Source organism: Rhopilema esculentum, chromosome 21, assembly GCF_057945365.1.
Source record: "Rhopilema esculentum isolate cy_ngs chromosome 21, ASM5794536v1, whole genome shotgun sequence".
NCBI lineage: Eukaryota > Metazoa > Cnidaria > Scyphozoa > Rhizostomeae > Rhizostomatidae > Rhopilema > Rhopilema esculentum.
In genome coordinates, this window is record NC_142835.1 from 11,904,368 (window position 1) to 11,923,294 (window position 18,927).

At 36.0% G+C, this 18,927-nt stretch overlaps 1 protein-coding gene across 1 annotated transcript in view; it reads left to right on the forward strand.

Moving 5' to 3' along the window:
* The window catches only part of LOC135684728 (structural maintenance of chromosomes protein 4), a 29,217-nt gene that overhangs the window by 4,641 nt on the left and 5,649 nt on the right, over positions 1–18,927 (forward strand). The window contains exons 6-30 of the mRNA XM_065200364.2: positions 548–645; positions 1,188–1,230; positions 1,633–1,717; positions 2,442–2,507; positions 2,679–2,756; positions 3,221–3,266; positions 3,704–3,744; positions 3,953–4,009; positions 4,483–4,604; positions 5,498–5,606; positions 5,844–5,905; positions 6,440–6,509; positions 6,923–7,084; positions 7,414–7,454; positions 7,898–8,033; positions 8,711–8,765; positions 10,263–10,390; positions 12,375–12,479; positions 12,896–13,022; positions 13,418–13,469; positions 13,675–13,726; positions 14,116–14,201; positions 16,115–16,196; positions 16,698–16,760; positions 18,232–18,405. Coding sequence (XP_065056436.2) covers positions 548–645; positions 1,188–1,230; positions 1,633–1,717; positions 2,442–2,507; positions 2,679–2,756; positions 3,221–3,266; positions 3,704–3,744; positions 3,953–4,009; positions 4,483–4,604; positions 5,498–5,606; positions 5,844–5,905; positions 6,440–6,509; positions 6,923–7,084; positions 7,414–7,454; positions 7,898–8,033; positions 8,711–8,765; positions 10,263–10,390; positions 12,375–12,479; positions 12,896–13,022; positions 13,418–13,469; positions 13,675–13,726; positions 14,116–14,201; positions 16,115–16,196; positions 16,698–16,760; positions 18,232–18,405 — 2,140 coding nt within the window. The remainder of the gene's footprint in view (positions 1–547; positions 646–1,187; positions 1,231–1,632; positions 1,718–2,441; positions 2,508–2,678; positions 2,757–3,220; positions 3,267–3,703; positions 3,745–3,952; positions 4,010–4,482; positions 4,605–5,497; positions 5,607–5,843; positions 5,906–6,439; positions 6,510–6,922; positions 7,085–7,413; positions 7,455–7,897; positions 8,034–8,710; positions 8,766–10,262; positions 10,391–12,374; positions 12,480–12,895; positions 13,023–13,417; positions 13,470–13,674; positions 13,727–14,115; positions 14,202–16,114; positions 16,197–16,697; positions 16,761–18,231; positions 18,406–18,927) is intronic.

The window sequence follows — 18,927 nt, forward strand, 5'->3', positions numbered from 1 at the left end:
AATACATACAGTAATATATTACAAGAAAGGCTTTCTTATATTATGAGTTTAAAGATTATAAATTAATAATGTTATAAAGAGCAAAATACCACAAGAAGAAAAAATTAACAGAGGGAAGAATTAGCATAAATGGCCTGTAGAATGATTTTGTTTCACTTTATGTAGTTGAAATGCACAAGAGAGTCAGATTTAGCAGGGTGAAGAATTGATAAAAAAGACCTGAAAAAATGTTTTTGAGAATTGTTGAGGTTGTAGCAATGGCTGCAGCTAACTTAATATGGCTTAGACTGGTGCTTCCTTTGTCAGATATCCACCCAAAGAGCTTAGAGTGCTCCTCCTTCTCATTGTTTGCTTTTGTTCATATTTCATCAATAAATGTCATTCAAGGTAAGCTAAAATGCTTTCAGAATGTTTCGGTTTTGATGCCTCGTGAGGGTACAGCCAACATGTTATGTTTATAGATACAATTCCTTAAGAGCTCTCATTGCAGTGTATCAGCCATTCTCTAATGCTATTACATTTTGTTTTCTGTTTGGGTTTCTTGCAGATACGAATGTAAATTAAACATCGAAAAAGCTGGAAAGAAGAAGGATGAAGTTAAAAAACAACTGGATGACATTCAAGCATCGTTTAAAGAAATCTCTGGTAAGAAATCCTTGTTTTTTCTTTGGTCTTACCAAAGAGATGATTGCCAACCGGAAAACTGATATGATTTTAATTTGAGTCACGCTGCAAGCTAAAATTTAAACGGAAGCAGCAATATTTATATAATGAACTCCATCCTTCAAGTAAGAACAACTCTGCACAACACGCTAGTGACGTGCTCTGCAATTAGGAGCTTGTTCTAAATTTAAAACTTCACCGTCCGATTTGCGAACATCGCAGATGTGTTTTCTTAAAAACGGATGTGCTTAAAAATACTTAAAAATATTGAGGGTTTCAGATTGTTGTATAATAACTTTAAGTTGTTTTAACTGGCTTTGAAATGGTTCTTATCTCCAGTCCATATGCTTTTGTTCAAGCAGTCTTGAAATGAATATTTCACCTTTGAGATGCCATTGCGAATGCCATTATATAGCGATTGCAGATTCTGCAATTTCCAATCGTGGGATTTTTCTAATTAAATTTCTTTGTTGATTAAGAGTTAATTTAGAAACTTAATTTTTATCATTTATTCTTCTTTTCAGATCAAGTAAAAGAGAAAGGCAAAGGACGGAAGAAAATATCAAGGTAAAAATTTAACTCACTTGATCCTGATTATCCCACAGGATTTATATAAGTTGCATCCGGATTGTTTTAATTGATCGAATTCAATTTATAACAGCAAACAAAGGAACTTTGGTTGAAATTTGACAGCAAGTTAATTGAACGTTGAAAACTTAAACTCACTCCCTTCGCCATTTTCTGTAAGTCAAAAATTCGAAAAAACTTCTTGATGATTGAAGAACTCTGCCAAGACTTCTACCCATTTATTGAAGAGATATTTAAAAAGGTTTACCTTAAATAGTTCGCTTTTAGTGCATACAACAGAACGGTTCTAAGTTGCTACTCCCAGTTTCACGCTTTATGCGATCATTAGTCTTTGATTAACAAAGGAACACCAATTCTAGTTACCTACATTTCTTGTTGTAGAGAGTACGAGAAACTGACGAATATTGCCGAAAAGTGCCAACAAGCATTCACCGAGTTCGAAAATAAGGATGCCGCTTTACGAAATGTAAGCTTCAATCAAAAGATTATTGGTAATAAACAATCAATGCCTAAACAGTGCAAGCTGTCTATTTGTCATCATCATACAATATCATATTTATCACATCAAATCACATCAAATCACATTAAATCAAATTAGTGATCGTTCTGTAGGGTAAGTCATCACCAGATTAAAACTTGAATTTGAAAAATTGATTCAAATTAAGTCAAAATTGGACGATAATTTGTCAATGCTGCTCCAGTTTCTTGCTGCAGTACTTCAGTTATTCAACAGCACTCAATTCAAATCATTTTTGGCCAAAATTTTCAGTAGAGGGTACCCGCATTTCTTTACTAAGCAAAATGGTATCCAAATTGGCCTCAAGAAAACTTTGCGGTCAATAGAATCCTTGAATCCCTTGCCCAGCGCTGCTTCCATTGTTTTGCTCATAAAAGCACATTAGTATCGTGTCTGCGGCTGTGAAATTATTTTACAGGCAATGTTATAACCATAATTATACGATACGCTTAATCATAGCCTATAGTTTTATTATAAGATCCTCTAGAATAATTCCAAAATCTCCTCGTATTCCTTCGACAAGTTCGTAAGCATCCGATCAATTAACAAACATTAACAATTTTATGTGAAAAAGCCAAGACTTACATTCAACAAATGTTTGACTTCTTTCGTAGCTTCAATAAAGTTTTTTCTCATTATAATTTCTTTGTGAATTTCGTTTGCTATCTTGCAGGACAAAGTTCATCGGGATCGTGAAGCCAAGAAGCTGCGTAAAGCTTTGGAAAAAGAGAAGGAAAAAGTAATCATTTTTTATTCTGATTCTATATTTACGTAGAAAACCCACACGCAGGAAAGGGTTATATTCGACATTTTTGCTGTCTTACACCTAAAGCTAAAAAAAGCTATTCTGCCAGTTTCAGCTTTCTTTGTCGACTTTGCAAGTTTGTGATTTTTGATTCATCCATTCTAGCTTAGCGATCTAACTACGGAGCCCGAAAGGAACAATGCTGAAATCGAGAGGCTGAAAAAGGCGCAGGTCGAGTTAGAGGTGAGAACATGAAAGAGAGGTTATTTTTCAAGTTGGTTTCATATGTCTTTGATCAGTTTTTAAAATGATTTCTTTTTCCCTTAGTTAATTCATCATTCGCAATGAAAGATTGCTAGCAAAGCATTAACCCTTGGATGTTTGCCATAATTGGTATCGCCTATTGTTTCTCATTTTATCTATAATTTCTACCTGTTATATGACACTGATGCATTATTCCCACTCAATTCAAATCTAACCATCCCCTTCACTGCGTATCCGTGTTTTCCCTTTTTTTGGTAGCTGACGTAGTGGAGCATTTTAAAGCCAGGTTGCAGGTTGCCAATGGCAAAGTGGTATTTTAACAGCAACCGGGTTTTCTTTTGTAGTTACCTATATGTTCGCAAAAAACTTCAGATTTTGAATTTTTTAAATTTCAGAAAAATGTCTATGAACTTGAATTACTTTTTAAGCTTCTTTGTTACTAGGCTGAAAAGTCCAAGAAAGAAGAAAAATTGAACGAAATAATGGCAGGTAATTCGTCTGTAGTATTTTGATAGTTTTCCAATTAATAAAATAAGGCAATGTTAAATATTGAGGTTATAAAGAGTGAAGCTTACAGAATAAGGGATCACGTATAATTTTAGCAGTTAATAAACAAAACTCTTTCCGATTTAAAAATATCACTTCATTATTTTGAATAAGCACGATAGCATAAAGAAAAAGTTGAAAATGATGCCTTGCTACTGTGCCGGAGAACAAGGCTATTCGGTGTATCTACAGCCACTGGCCTAACTAATATACGATCAATGATTGTGGCCTTTTGGTAACAAACGCTTTTGGTGAGAAACGACGGCGCATTTAAGGGCCAGGGTGACATTTATCACAAAAAGTCTGACTAGATTTCACTCTTGTACTTTTGAAGCTCACGTGAAACTTCCTTCTTGCTTTTTAAAGATTGATCCTTTTAGGTTTAAAGGACGAAACCGAGGGCATGCAGGCTGAGAAAGAGGTTTGCTAAATACTTCTTTAGTCCACATTTTTTTGACATATCAAGGCTTTCACCGTACAGTTCCATCTAACAATCTTTACCAGTGACGTGACAATGTTTGTTGTTGAAACAGAACGCAAGCCTCCCTTTATTAAGCTGTTTTTAAAAAGTTGTGATCATTAAATTTGGCAAAATTTCGAAGTACAAAATTATCTTTTTACCTTTTTAGGAAAAAGAGAATGAACTGATGGAAAAGAAGAAAGTCGTAAACGAAACGAAGTCTAAAGTAATGATATATAATATCCAAAGCATTTTTAAGCAATAAGTTGTAACTCAGATATTGTTTTGTCCATTGTGTAGGCTTGAAACACAATGTGATATTCAGCGCTGTGACATCTCCCTAGCCCCTTTTTCATCGACCCGCTCATTTTGAATTTTTATTTCATGAATCAGTTTTTACCTTTTGATATTTATCGATACCCTCTTTACGTTCCTTTCTTTCCTTTTTCCCTTCATTTCGTTTTTTCCTTTTTCGGTGCTATTCTTTCTGGGTCAATGTTGCGATTAAAAACTATGATTTTCTTTGCCTATTTCGATCTTGCGGCCTGCATTGTATACATGGAGAACTGTTTCCCATTCATATCTCTAGAACAAAAACGTCTCAATGTAGCATATTTTGTCTCATTTCACAACCAGTTTATAAGAGATACCATTCTGTGCTTGCTCCCTTTAATAATTCCATCTGTTTTCACCTCTCAGCTTGATCTGGCGAAAGGAGAGTTAGAACTCTACCTAAGTCAGCACAAAAGCCTTAAAGAACAATTGAAGGCTGCTGAAGAAAATATGAAAAACGCCGCGAATACAATTGACAACAGAAAGAGGTTTGTCTTACGTCCTTAGATTTCTTACTCAGCGAAGAAACATCCACAAAGAATGTCCTTGAATTAAATAAGATAGCTCCTCTGGAAGACATTGCAACATCCCTCATCAAATCAGGTCTTGAGGCTACATTCCATCATCATAGGAAGCGACGGTTGGTTGTTGGTGCATCGGCACAAATCGCTCCACCTAACCCATATAAAGCCCTAAACCTTAGATGTAACTTAACGAACTCAAGTTACAAAGATATTTAATGTTCTGGGCAGGGAATGGGCAGGAAAAGTTCACTTTTCAAAATTCACCAGTTTGCCGATGTACCACGTATGCAAGGGGAAGAGAAACATGGCTTGCTTAAGGATCCGATAATCCTGCGATGTAAATAAACCGGAACCCCAAAGACACATACGTACAAAAAACACATGCGTACAAGTGCTTCATACCAAAGGGAATGAAGGGACGGGAGAAGACAACAGCGTGGAAGAGCATTCCAAAAGCATCAAAGCAGCACTTAAAGACGTAATAATACATGAATGAAAGCATGGCAATCGACACCCAAATAAGAATATAACAATTTAGCTAAGCACAAGAACCCCTAGTGAAATCAAATTCTACAGAATCCATCGTAAAATATACATTGCCCAGAGTTACTATTTGGTATTCATACAGGTATAGCTGTCGGTTGCAATAAAAGTAGCCGAGATGGTAAGGCAAAGATCTCTTGGGAAAGTTGACAGGGTCTTTAGAGACTGAAGAAACATTCCCTTAGGGCTTTTTGAATGAATAGAATTGTGATATTTGCAGCCAAAGAAATAAAATATAGAAGGCACTTCCTTGAAAAAGTTCTTTCAGAAAAATTAAGGATTGCGTTGGTGATTTTTGATTTTAATTTTTTTAGTGAAATAACTGCATTGACAAAGGAGGTACCTGAACTGGAGAAGAAATGCAAAACGACGGAAAAGGAACTTGTGAAAGTAACAAAGGAAGAAGAGGGTCTTGCAACGAAGGTTTTTAATTTTACATAAATTAATAATTCATTCAGCCGAAAATAACTGCATTAATTTAGTAGCAAATTATTTGCTACATTTGTAACTTTAAACTTATTGTTTTTATGGTTCTTTTATATCATGGTTATTTCATGATTTGAAAAGGGATTCACAGTATTGTAGACAGTACCATGTTCCTATTTGTTAGGTTACTGTAGAATTTGATTTTAATATTTACCGAAAATTCTTTTCTTGAAGGTGAAGTCTTCAAAAGCAAAGTTGGAGGAAGTGAGAAGTTCTTTGAATGCATCCAAAAGCAGGTGAAAAGAAGAAATTAGATTATTGATACTGTAAAAGAGTCAAAATCACTCTCGCCATTGAAATGTACCCACTTTGAAGAAGACAAGATTTGAAATTTTAAACGAAAAGATTGTAGCAATAATCGTTAAAAATTGCCTATTTATAAACTCGGAGTTTTGATGGTTGAGCAATGAACCACTATGATGCACTCAACCTGGCAATAATTAAGAAAAGAATTATAATGCAAACTGTTTAAAATGATAACTCAAAACTCTAACTATTGGGAGCATTATCGGTTTCCCGCAACAAAATTCAATCTGTTTCCTCAAAGTCTTAGGAACTTGACAGTACATGAAGTTCTGAATCTGAAGCCCTGGTCTTTGTAACTGTGCATTACAAGAATCCCTAGCTGCTACTTTTACGTTTATTTCTGTTATCCTTTAAAAATATTTAACTAAATTGAAGCTTATTGACGAAACAACTAAACGAGCGTATACGAGGCCTAGAAACAATTAGTGGATACGAGAATTATACCTTATCACTTTTTTTTATAGAAATTCAGTTTTATCTGCATTGATGGGGGCAAAGAAATCTGGAGAGCTGCCGGGAATTTACGGTCGACTTGTACGTGCAATTTGAACATCATTATTACTTGCAGTGGGTACTTGTCTAACATTGGAAGTGACCAAATGCTGGTTTATACCTACCTGTAGCAGGGTATCAAACATGAATTGCTTTCGGTCCTCATTTAGCTTTTTTGCTCTGATCAGCCTTGTTCAAAACGAAATAAATCTATAAAAAGACACGCCACGCCTTAATGTACCGTCCTGAAGTTTTTCGAACCGTTTCAAGTCTATAAACTTGGTTTCCTATAACGGGGAAACAATTCCCCTCCCTTCCAAAAAAACGTCACTTTTGAGCTGTAGTGGAGACTGATAATTATTCCGAGCAAAGAATTGATTGAATGGATTTTTATAAAGTAACATGTTTGTTATAACTGCAAACACTGCTCTTAATAAACTCCTGTTTTTATCCAGGGAGACCTGGGAGCTATTGACGAAAAGTATGACGTGGCAGTGAGCACCGCCTGCTCTCCGTTGGATCATGTTGTTGTTGAGGATATCGACTGTGCAACCAAATGCATTGAGTTCCTGAAGAAGAACAATGTTGGCGTCTCGACGTTTATCAGCCTTGACAAGGTCAGTTGAATTACGTTTCTTCAAGGGTTTGAAGTTTTTGGTAGTTTGTTTCAAAAACTACCCAAAACTACTAAAAACTATTCAAAAACAGTTGTTGATAAAAGTCATCTTCAGTCATTATCATGATCAAGATCATCTTCAAGATCTTCGCATTATCAGTAAGAAATTATCATCATCATAGTCATAATCAAAATTCACAGTTTTAGGAATGTTCGTGGTCTATCTTGATGAGTAAAATTGTAAACAAGGATCTTAATATCATTTATATTTAAATCCGATTCTTTAAATGTAAAATTGCAACAAGTAACTTTCCAATGTTTGAATGACAGATGGAGGTATGGAGGGAGAAAGCAAAGACTAAGATCACAACGTAAGAAATATTATTTTTGTAAATTTTAGCCATTTTAGCAGTGATCCAGAAAATACCGCTCCATTAAATTATCGAAACGAAAATTGCAATAAAAGTATAACGAAGAGGGTACAATTTTACTTAGAGGATGGTAGGATATTGTTTATTTTATATCACCATTAATACAACTTACAACCACAATAACAATATCATGGAACTGTGCCATTCAAAATAGAAATGGACACAAGGTCATCTTGCCCCTACTTTAAAAGACACTTCCAGCTTTGCTACTTTTAGCTTCCAAAATAAACAGTTCAAGGTGGGTAGGCTGTACAGTTTTCTACCATTCCAGCCCTAGAAATTACCATACCTAATTTGCCCTACCTATTTTGATTGATTGATCGGCTTCTTTTCAAGCTTTTTCTAGATCTGCCTTATCTGTTAATGCGAACTTCCACTTCTAGGCCTGAAAATGTTCCACGTCTCTTCGACCTGATCAAAGTCAATGATGCCAAAGTCAAGAATGCCTTTTACTTCGCACTCAGAAACACCTTGGTTGCCAATACCCTTGAGCAGGCCACTCGAATTGCTTACGGAAAGGTGACTTATACTGTAACTGCTAACAAACGTTTGTTCTATGTTTAGCAAATTCTCCTTATTAGCTACAACAGTCGTATCTCTTTTTTTTGAACCTTTTATCCTTTTCACTGAATAGCAAATTGTTAAAGTCGTTGTCGTAAACGAAACTATAGATTTCTGGGAAGAATCCCCTACAAAAATTACTTTAACTAGTTAACCTCCAATGGCATGCTATATTTCCCGAACAAATGGTGTTTATTTGTTTCTTTTTATGAATAGAGGGAGCTGTTTAATAAAATATTGGAATATACCCAAAATTTGTTTTGCGAGAAAATATTGCTTGATCAGTAATGATCAAATTTGTACATCACGAAACACTTCTAATTTACATGATATTTTTATAGAATATCATTAAGCTGAGAAGACATTTTGAGTGCTTATTATTTGCTTACATTGAAATCAGAGATAAAGAAACTCTTTTAAAAATAAAAACTACACTGCAGATTGCCGTGTATTTTAATGAGGATGCGTTTACTAGATGGAGGAGTTTATTTCCATGTTGATTTGAAAAGGCTTTTGTGAGAGGGGCGTATTTCTTTTTAAAAATTTCGTATTTTCAAGTGTTTCGTTCAAAAGTTCATCTTTTAGTGGATATTGCCGTTCAGCCCATTGTCACGTTTTTGTCTTCTGTTGTTTAGGATGGCAAAAGAAACCGGGTAGTGACCGTCAAAGGTGAACTCATTGAGGCATCTGGTTAGTACAAGCTTCCAACAAATAGCTTTCTTTATAGGCCTTATTTTTAACATTATCCATGTAAATAAAACCATTACCAAGGAACAGTCAAACAAGTAACACGTTGAAATATGACTTGTTAAATGACAAAATGAATGCGAAGGTTACCATCTAAATATAGTGACATGTTTAAAATACACTTCATTACTGTATAACAGGCTAGGATTCCAGCTTTATTTTTTTAAGATCTTTCCTGCTATTTTTGCTGCTTTTGAAATTTTGCAAAAGTTTCCACAAACAAGTCGAATTGCAAGCTGTCCCAACTGTCAACTGACGTCATCCCAGTTGGTCATGGCAGATGGCCGAATACATTGCGGAACTTTCCGCGCAATGAAATAATTTTGCGAGAGACGTGATTAAGTTTCGGCCTCTTTGCGAATGAAGATGAGCTTTACTTTTTTCTGCACGAGACTGCGAGGCTATTTTTATTTCTGTAAATACTTGCTTATTTTGCTGTATCTTGAGTCGTCCTAGGCCCGATTTACCTGACCCGGGTTGGGTTTACTTCAGATCAGTTTTTTCTTTGGATAATAATTTTGGCTTTCATAGTAAAAGCTCTTTCGTCTGACACTCCTCAGAGCATAAAACGTCAGAATAAGGTTCCGAAAGAACACGATGAAAAATATATAGTTTGATAGTAAAAGCCACTCCGCTTTGGTGGTGAAGTATAAGCCAACCCCTAGCAGTTACGCTCGTGTAGACACCCAATGAGAAGTCATTCTCACATCATTTGCAATGTCTGTTGCAGCCATGGTGCATTTCGAAGAGAGAAAGGCACGTTTCAAGCGGTTGTTACAAAACCGCTTGAAACAGTTCCATGCTTTTACAAAGCTAAGCAATTTGGCGTTTTATAAGATGAAGCGCCTATCCAAATTGAAAACCAATCTAGCTTCGTTTTACTTTTCCAGGTATCCAGTCGTGTTCGTAGCTAGATGGTTCTTTGGATAACTTTTGAGTCAACTTTAAAAAGTTTATAGGTTTGCAGGTGTAATTGCATGCAAAAAATCTAAATGAAAACGGGAATTGTAATATAGAAGTTTTTGTCCCTGTACTGCAAATCCATGGGCTTGATCGGGGTCATTCATCTTTTCCTAATCTTAAAAGAATTGTACTCATATTTCCCTTACAAGCGACATCCTCTGCAATTCGCTCGTACCAGAATTAGGAGTCCAATTATTTTAAGATTAGGAAATGTTGACCACAGCCATAAACTACGTCATAAAGAGAGTGAAATCATCACATCTGATAAAAATTCGCTTGCCAACTTGGCTGCATACAGCGCGTATTCTTGTACTTTTGCTAAACTCTCGCTGGCTCGCCGTTGAAAGCTGCCTTTATCTAATGCTCTCCGCCAATATTTTCAATGCAGGCTTGTCGTACCAGTAGCGGTTGCCCACTACTGTTAAAGGTCATAAGAGATCTCTAAAAAAATCATGGACCTATGACGTTTTCTTTTAGGAACAATGTCTGGTGGTGGGAAATCTGTTTCAAGAGGAAGGATGGGAGGAAAAATCGTGCAAGATGTCGATGCTAGAGATGTTGAAAAAATTGAAAAAAATGTCGAGGCAGATGTCGAGAAATTAGAGGTGAGGTTTCTTCGCAGCTTTTATATTTAGCCATTTTGTGCTGGCCATCAAAGTTGTTTGAGAAGGGACACTGTGTTTGGTATAGGTTCAAATGCCTTTAGAATGCTGGCCGTATAATTTGTCATCTGATTGGGATGGACACCTGATAATGTAATGTTTTGAAGCCCTTCCAAGAATATAAATGGCAGGCCTCTCCGGGAATAAAAAGCTCGCGGGCTAAAAAAGACATGCTGGTTTGGCTGCGTGGGCTATTTAGCCCTTGCAGAATTTGTTGTCTATCCATTTATATTTGAGTATATACAAGCCAAGAAATAAATTACCTTGCCTACTTGTATAGATGATTTATCTTAAAAAGATAGTTTTGTGTGCATCACTATTCCTTAAAATGACAAAAAAGATACCTATATTTTTGCAAAATGGCAACGTTTTTTGTAGAAACATAGATTTATTGAGTAGTATCCAATGAAACTCATCTTTATTCAAGAAGATAAAGAGCAGTACAATGCTATTTTAACTGTAATCGAAGATTAAGTTGATTCGCATTAAAAATTCAAGAAATACTAACTGAAATACACTTCTTTTCTATAAGAAATGAAAGTCGACATTGAATACTCCAGTTTCTTAACAGTACAGAAAATTCCAATACTCATTCTTTCTTAAGAATTTCTTAATCTGAAAACAGCACAGAAGAGCGAAAAAACACGATAAAGATCGGTGGATATAAACCTCAAAGCATAAAGGGAAGCAGAAATGCTGATCAAAAGTAATGAAAGAGTATAGAAAGGGTGAATGATTGGTTCTATGTTTTTTGACAAATCACAACCTCTTATCTCTTACCTAGTTGAAGAGTCAAAGAGCAAAAAGAATTATTTCTGAAAGTTTTTTAATTTTTTCCGATTGCCTAGTTCTTGTTTCTAATAGCATGTTTCTTATAAACAAATGAGTGTCGTCTCTTATAGCGTGTTTCTTTTAAAAATGCTTGTATTCGTAATACAAGTTTGGTACTTGACAGTGTCGCGTAACAATTCTCATTCTTGCTATTTTACGTTTTATTTCTGGTTACTTTCCTGCACAATCATTTCCTTGTCTTTTGCTAGTTTTAACAGATAATACTATTGTTTGTTAACATTTGATGCCAAAACGAAATTTCCTTTTATAACGATATTTATAAAAACCATATATCTCTTTGACATGACGTTATTTATGAATACCCTGATAGCGGTAAGTAGTTAAAACATTAGAGAGTGAGACGAAACGGATTCAATAAGAGCGTTGTTATAAACAACTGCGTGGGCAGAAAAAGGCCCTCGCAAAACGTTTTTGCGTGGGGTTTGCGCGAGCGCGGGCTATAGCCCGCGTCTCCGGGAAAGGCCTGCAATGGGTTATCGTTCTCTAGAACATGCGTAAAAGTTTGAGTATCTAAAATTGCTAGAATCGTTTGCTGACAATTTGGCTGTCGGAGTTTATCTTGAACCAAGTTATTGAGACAAAGTTCAGTCTGATTTTTTTATAGTTAAAGTATCAACGCTGAATTGGGGGAATATTGCAAAATCTCGACACCGCCATAACTGCTAAAACATCTAATTTATATATTTTACATTTCGGGGAAATGTGAACCTAAGGCACTCGCTGGAAAAATGGCAAACTTTTCAAATGCACCCTTTAGATCTAGAATTGGCCCCAAATGCTTGTCCGAAAAAGTTGGTATTGAATAGTTTATTTGGAAACGTATTTAGTCTGTTGTGTTATTTGAGAATGCATTTGGAAATAAAGTTCCGTAATAGATATCTTATTTCGAATGAGTTTTTGAATTTTTAAAGTTTCAAGGCAGATTCATTATGTAATTTTTGTAGCCTCTATGGAAGCCCACCCACCCTTCGATATCCTTGTAGACACTGTATCACTCCATTGCAACTGTATTCGAACTTGTTTTGACAAGCAATTTCGCATGAATCTATCAACAAAATTTGTTCCTATTCCGTAGGCATTAAGTGAACGAAAGGTAGAGTTGGAGAGGGAACTGGAAGCCATAAAAAAAGAGCTTGCTGCAAAGATGCACAGCCTACAAAAGGCGAATATGGAAATACAGGTCAGGAAGCCGATAATTCGCTAGTTTTTATTTGTACATGATTTGCTGATGGCATTATTAGAATTTATTTAAACCTTTTATGCTTAGTGTTCAATGCTTGAGCTCAATACCTATACAGAAAGTGTAAATCTCTTCTATTCAAAATGCATTGAAGTTATCAAAAGTGTTTTTCGAAAAGCTTTTTCAGTTGCATTCACTCAAGACAGACGTCCTATTTTTGAATATTTGACGATCGCAGACGTCATCAGACCATTTTTCTAAGATGGAATTTTCAAGTAATGAGAGCTTTTAACATTTTTTTGAAGCCAAAAAACATTTGTTAACCGAGTAGATCTGCTATTTGAAAATATTTAGTTTGGTTTTTTTTACAGTAATTATTGCGCTAGCTTGCTAAGGGTCCTCTTTTTCTTCATTAGGCCCTTACAGAGCAGTTGAAAGAGCAAAAGGAGAGAGTTGTGACTCTTGAGGAACAACTTAAAAAGGCGGTTCCTGACAGAAACCACATTGATAGTCTGGAAGCAGTTGTGTCATCTTGCACGAAAGGCAAGTATTAATTAGCTTTTAAGATGTATTCATTTGTATGTAGTCGCTTTAAATATTTGTTAAATAATCTCACGAATATTAGATGGCAATTGGAGGACCAGTTACATAAAACAGCATCTGGTTTTGCTATTGATCTTACAGGCCACGTCAATAAATTTTGGAAACTAAAATTCTAGAAATGAAATTTTATGCCTGCAAATTTGCTTTGAGCTGTTACACAAGCATTTTGGAAAGGCAGTGTTGTCCTAAATTCTTTGCAGCTTTTCAATTTCAAACGTAAAATTTTTTATCTTAGCGAAAGTAAATCTTTCGACAAGATGTTTTCAAACAATTCTTATCCGTTTTCATATTCCTTATTGGACATTTGAGAATGTTTTTTAATTTGTTTCTTACAGATTTTAACAAAGCATCAAAAGCTGCCGGTACTATCGAAGAGGCTGTCCAGAAGTCAGTGACAACCCTAATTTGTTCTCTTTTATCTAATTACATTTATCGTATTTACAAATAATGAGCAAATTGTGAATATTAAAATAACAATTCTTCTTGGATTCCTCATTGCAAATTTTGTTGTCCGATTATGTGTTCTCTCAGTCTCCTATCATAGCATTTCCATCATTTTTAACTTTGTTTACTGATGACGTCATTCTCCTAGGTTACACAAGAAGATCATGGACATAGGTGGCTCAAAGCTTCGATCGCAGCAAGTGAGATGGTTCTTGCTTTCACTCTAACATAGACGCCATGCATGTATATAAAAGCATATATCAATTCGGCTGTATTTTCTACGTATTTGGTCGAGGCTCAACATATTCGTGCAAGGCTGAGAAATATTAATTACCCTTTATGAATCTTCGACTCTGATTTTCATTCACTTTTGTTTTTTGCTCTAACTACCATACCAGCTAATTGCAAAGAGATGTCTTATACAAAAGAGTGACATTTTTGCAAGAAACCTGCCTTTTTTGCTCAGTTGAGAATTTTTCCTAGAGAATTCAATGCAGAATGGTGCCCTAAGATTTCTTAATATTTCAAATGTTCTACGCCACACTGTAATTGATTGCTAAAAATGTATTAATCGGTTTTTATTTGACAGATGCAAGTGGATTCCGTCAAGAAACTGATGGATGAAGTTTCACAAGAAATTTCAAAGGCTAACGTGGCAATAAAAACAGCCAAAAGGTTCATTTCTGTGAATTTTATCTTCTTTTGTAATCCAGAGAAACACATCACACTTGATACAATGCCTGTTGTTCATGTTAAAATTTGTAGGATTTTCAACCCCCCCTCCCCCGTCACCACTGTGTCACCTTTCTGACCTCCCTGTGATGTTACTTCTCACGCTAACTCCCCCCTCTCTTGCTAGATCTTCCTAAATAAATTATTAAAATAGAACGTAAAGCAAAAAAGCATAATTTTTTCGTAGTCTACATCGTTTTCACAGTTACTCGTCACCAACTAAAGCATTTTCTTGTAAAATTTCTACAAGATTGAATACATGGGCACACTCTTGATCTTTTGGCTCTTTTTGCTCCTTTTCCTCATCCCCCTCGTCGTTGGATTCCTTCTCTTCCGCGAGTTCACCTTCTGATTCCAAGCAACTTCCACCGCGACGATGACGATTGATTGATGCAATGTTAGCGTGGTTAATGTGACAGCCTTGGCATACCCCGTGAGGAACTTGGTGAATTATGCTGGGGCAGTAGGCATCATATGGCAATGGCTTCTGGAAACCATTTGAAGGGATGGAAATCAAATCCCTTCACAGAATGCAAATTAGTTCCGAAGGGAGGGGGGGGGGGTGACACCCTCAATTCTAACCAAGAATTCTAGCCCATTAGAATCAAACAAGTTGAAAATGCAGTTGGGTCCGACCAAAATTTCCTATAAGAAGGACTTAGCCATAGAAAAATGGCTTTGAATGTTGATCCATTCTCAAAGCGTGGTTTTTATTAAAGCACAACCACTCGCCACATTCTTTTTCATTTGTGAATCTCTCAATATTCAAAGCTGCTATGATAACTTTCATTCACAACGTATGGGAAACGTTAGTTGTAATTTAGACAATTGTAGACAGGTGCAAAGCCAGCAGGGGGATGTGACACACCCAAATTCCCGATGAGTTGGTCGGTGAATCTTCAGATGGTCTACAAAATCTTGACTTTCTCGTTAAAATCGTCTATCGGTAGGGAAATAGCACATTACTTTGTCTTAAGACTACACTACTGGCTGTAGAACGAACCTTTTGATAGATGACAATTTTTTCATGAAAACAAGGAATGGATGGGTCAGAGCCGCAAAAAAATATTTTCCTTTCTGGGAACCTGGGAAAGAGGACAAAAACTTTTCTGTGAACTGAAAGTATTGTGAACAGTTTTTTGGCGGTACAGAACTTGAAAATGGCTTTGAAAAAGCAAACATTTGATAAAATAATGGCTAAAAGCTTTTTTTGTCTGACACTCCTCAGAGCATAAAACGTCAGAATATGGGTCTGAAAGAACACGATGAAAATATATACCGAGTTATGGATTGATTTTATGTATCACCCCTGAAGCTGAGAAAGTATCGATAAGGTTTAGGAAGGGTTCATTTCGGTTCGGAATGGATTCCTAGGTTTCCAATTTGTATAGTTGTTACCTGCATGTGTAGAATGGTGTGGCCTTAAAGCCACTCTTAAAAGCCAATGGTGTAAATACACTCTTTTCGCTTTTAACTTCCTCCACTCCTGTTATACAATTTTCCCTGTGAAAAGGATGTACATTCTTTTGTTTTGTACGAATTCCTTATAAATATCACAGTAACGATGGCAAGGAGTATTTTAATGACAAGATTCTTAGAAAATGTTTTTGGAAGTGGTAATTAGTAGTGTTAATGGAAAATCAATTTTAGACGTTAGTAATGCGAGAAACCAAACTAACATTTGCTACATACATTTTTAGGACTTTGACATACGTTCATTAGTCTTAGAGTAAGTCACCGGATGTTACGTAGCCATCCAACGTATGATCATCAACCAATCATTATGGCCTTTGAAACTTTTTTGCAAATTCTTTCTTTACCTGATGATTAACTCTGTTGCCTTTTTCCTTTGCAAGAAACCTGACGAAAGCTGAAGAAAAATGCAAGTCGCTAGAGAAAGAGATCCAGGAAAACGACGAAATGCTTGAAAAAATAGATGTATGTATCGCTTTGTTTCATCTTATTCGAAAGTCGTTGTCTCTAAATTTTCATATGCAGCAGAAATATGATTCTCATTCTCTTTTAAATGCAGATTATTCTTCAACTTGCGTTAAATTTTTGAAAATTTGATGTTGCGTTTGAAAATTTAGATAGTTATTCTACTTTGTGCTTCAATTGTTGCAAGTAGACTATTGAATATGTCTCTTGTTGGATAGGAAGCAAAGTGTTCCCTTCTAACAAAATATCTCTCTGTGTCCTTTACTGTATCTATGGACATCCCCATGCTATGCGTTTGTAGGTGTTTGCAAATAGAATTGCGATGCTTTTTGATATCGAGACACGATTGCTTTGTCATGTTAATTTTACATGCATTTATTCGTTCACTAAATACTCAGCCCGTAGTTCTATAATTCGCCTATTATAAGTTTTGTTTTCTGAGAAAAGTAGAGACTTTTCTACTGTTTTCTTGATTATGACCACTTCTGATTATGGTTTCAGAAAGAGTTTGTCACTCTTGAAGACGAGGCTGCTAAAGTAATCGAAGAAAGAGAAGAATCACAGGTATTTCAATAACAGTAAATAATTCTAAAGTTAAACCTACTTCCTGTCGCTATACGACAAAAACCGGTACCACAAAGAAAAAAGTATCAGATATATACAGCTCCGTCTCCCTCGTGGGACAAGACCTATGAGAGGACCCAGACTGTGGCAAAACCCATTCACGTGACAGTGTTAGGGTTATAAGGCGCAGAGGTCGTTCGCTCAGCTTTGCATTTAAAAACCTGTCAAAAGAAAAGCCCAAAAGGATCGTGTTTGGCAGACAGAAAAGTTTCTCTTCGGAACTCCTCGTGTTACTTTTCTTTAGCGACTCCATTGCTTTAACGCGATTCAAACTTTGCGGATTTGCAGACAAAAGATGCTTGTACCATGTAAAGGCCATGTTTTGTACGACTAGAAAACATCGGAAAATACGAAGTGCCAAAAGTCTTCTTTTGTGGAATTCAATAACATCGGAAAATAGATCGAATTTGTCCGTAGAACTAGCCCAAAATAATGCTGAATGAACTAAAACTTTTGTTTCTGGGACAATACATCTGTGTTTTATCGAGCATGGATTTTTTTAGTTTGGAGGGCTCCGGAAAAAAGTAAACGAATTGCAACAGTAGCACTTACAGTAATTATCGGCATCAGCAGGTATTGAAGGCTTCCTGCTGTTTCATCTGTCTGCTAATTAGTTTTTATTCAGCAATAATGTGAATTAGTGAAATTGATATTTTGCCGTCCAGCATGATATTGTTTTTAGTAAGATCCAGCTGTAAAATGTTTGCCTTTTGCGAAGACATGAACTCAAAATTAGTGCTTATGAAATTTTCACAAGTTCGGAAACGATCAGGTGATAGTTATTTGGCAGCGTGGCTCTTACTCTATCTCCTCGAGCCAAGTAGGAAGTGACTTGGTTTGGGTGCACTTGCAATCTCAAATCCATCCAGAAGTACACAAATTCCATCTTTGAATAACATTGTATACAATCATGTAATCACAAACTCTTCTCAATAAACTTATGCATTCCCGCTTAGCTGGTCTTTGATTAATATTGACAAAGGTAAATAGAGAAGGGTCCAGTTGTAATCGGCGTTTTTGTAATTAACCGTTGCAAAAGTATATGTCTGAAGATGGAGCTAAGATAGTTGATTGAGTCTGTTAAATTGCAAAAGTCTCACATGTAACAGCATAGAAGAGCCGGTGAAAATGAAGAGGAGAGAAACTTGGAATAAGACAGAGAAGAGGGTATGCAAAGTTTATTAAGACGAATGTCGGATGTTTTGATGGACCTTGCAAAGTTGACTGACCCGACTATTTTGTGACTTTCATGAGAAGAATTTCAAACTTTTGAATGATACTTTGGGGACCGGAGTTATTGTGTATTTTTCCAGATCTGTCATGTTTGGGTCGTTAGCCAATAGCATCTTGCATTAATTAGCATACATTATGCATTAGTTAGTTTATAAGGCAATTCTACATTAATTATCAGGCACAAGCCGAGGTTGCCAAAGAGGAGTTGCAAAAAATCAACGCAGAATGCACGGAGCTTGAAAAGAATGAGAGCGAACTAAAAGCCAAGGAAGTCGACGTCAAACATGAACTGCAGCAATATGAAAACATACTGAAGGAAAATTCGATGAAGTTAAGACATCATAAGGACAAGGTCAGTTTAATTTTGTTGAATTTGTTGAAAATCTTGAACATAATAATAGTTGTGATAATAAATATGGTTTCTGTTTAGAGTATAAAGATCACTGGAGAGAATTCTTCTGAATAACGTCACGTGCTTACCAAAATCATGTTTTCATGTTTTCAGTACTGTCCTCAATCTTCCCCTTGCAGCAGTTTTGCCTAGGAGCAGCTTCAGAGCATGAAATCCGCCCAATGTGATACTTTTGGATAGTTTAAGTTGAAAGCTTTCACAATCATTGCTTTTCCGGGGATGGGATACATTTTCGGCATTTTACTGCCTGGAAAATGTTAGTTAAAAAAATACGGTCATCTACCGCTGGATGTTCCAAGGACTTTTATAACGATTTTTATGAAGGGAAAGCTGCAACAGTAAAAAGTGATTTTCAGAGAGGTGATAAGCGAATTGAGGCTATGTTATTTTCTACAGCGTTCGGAGATACAGTTTAACCATTATTCTACTTCCTTTGTTCAAGGGATCGACCTAAACCTCTAT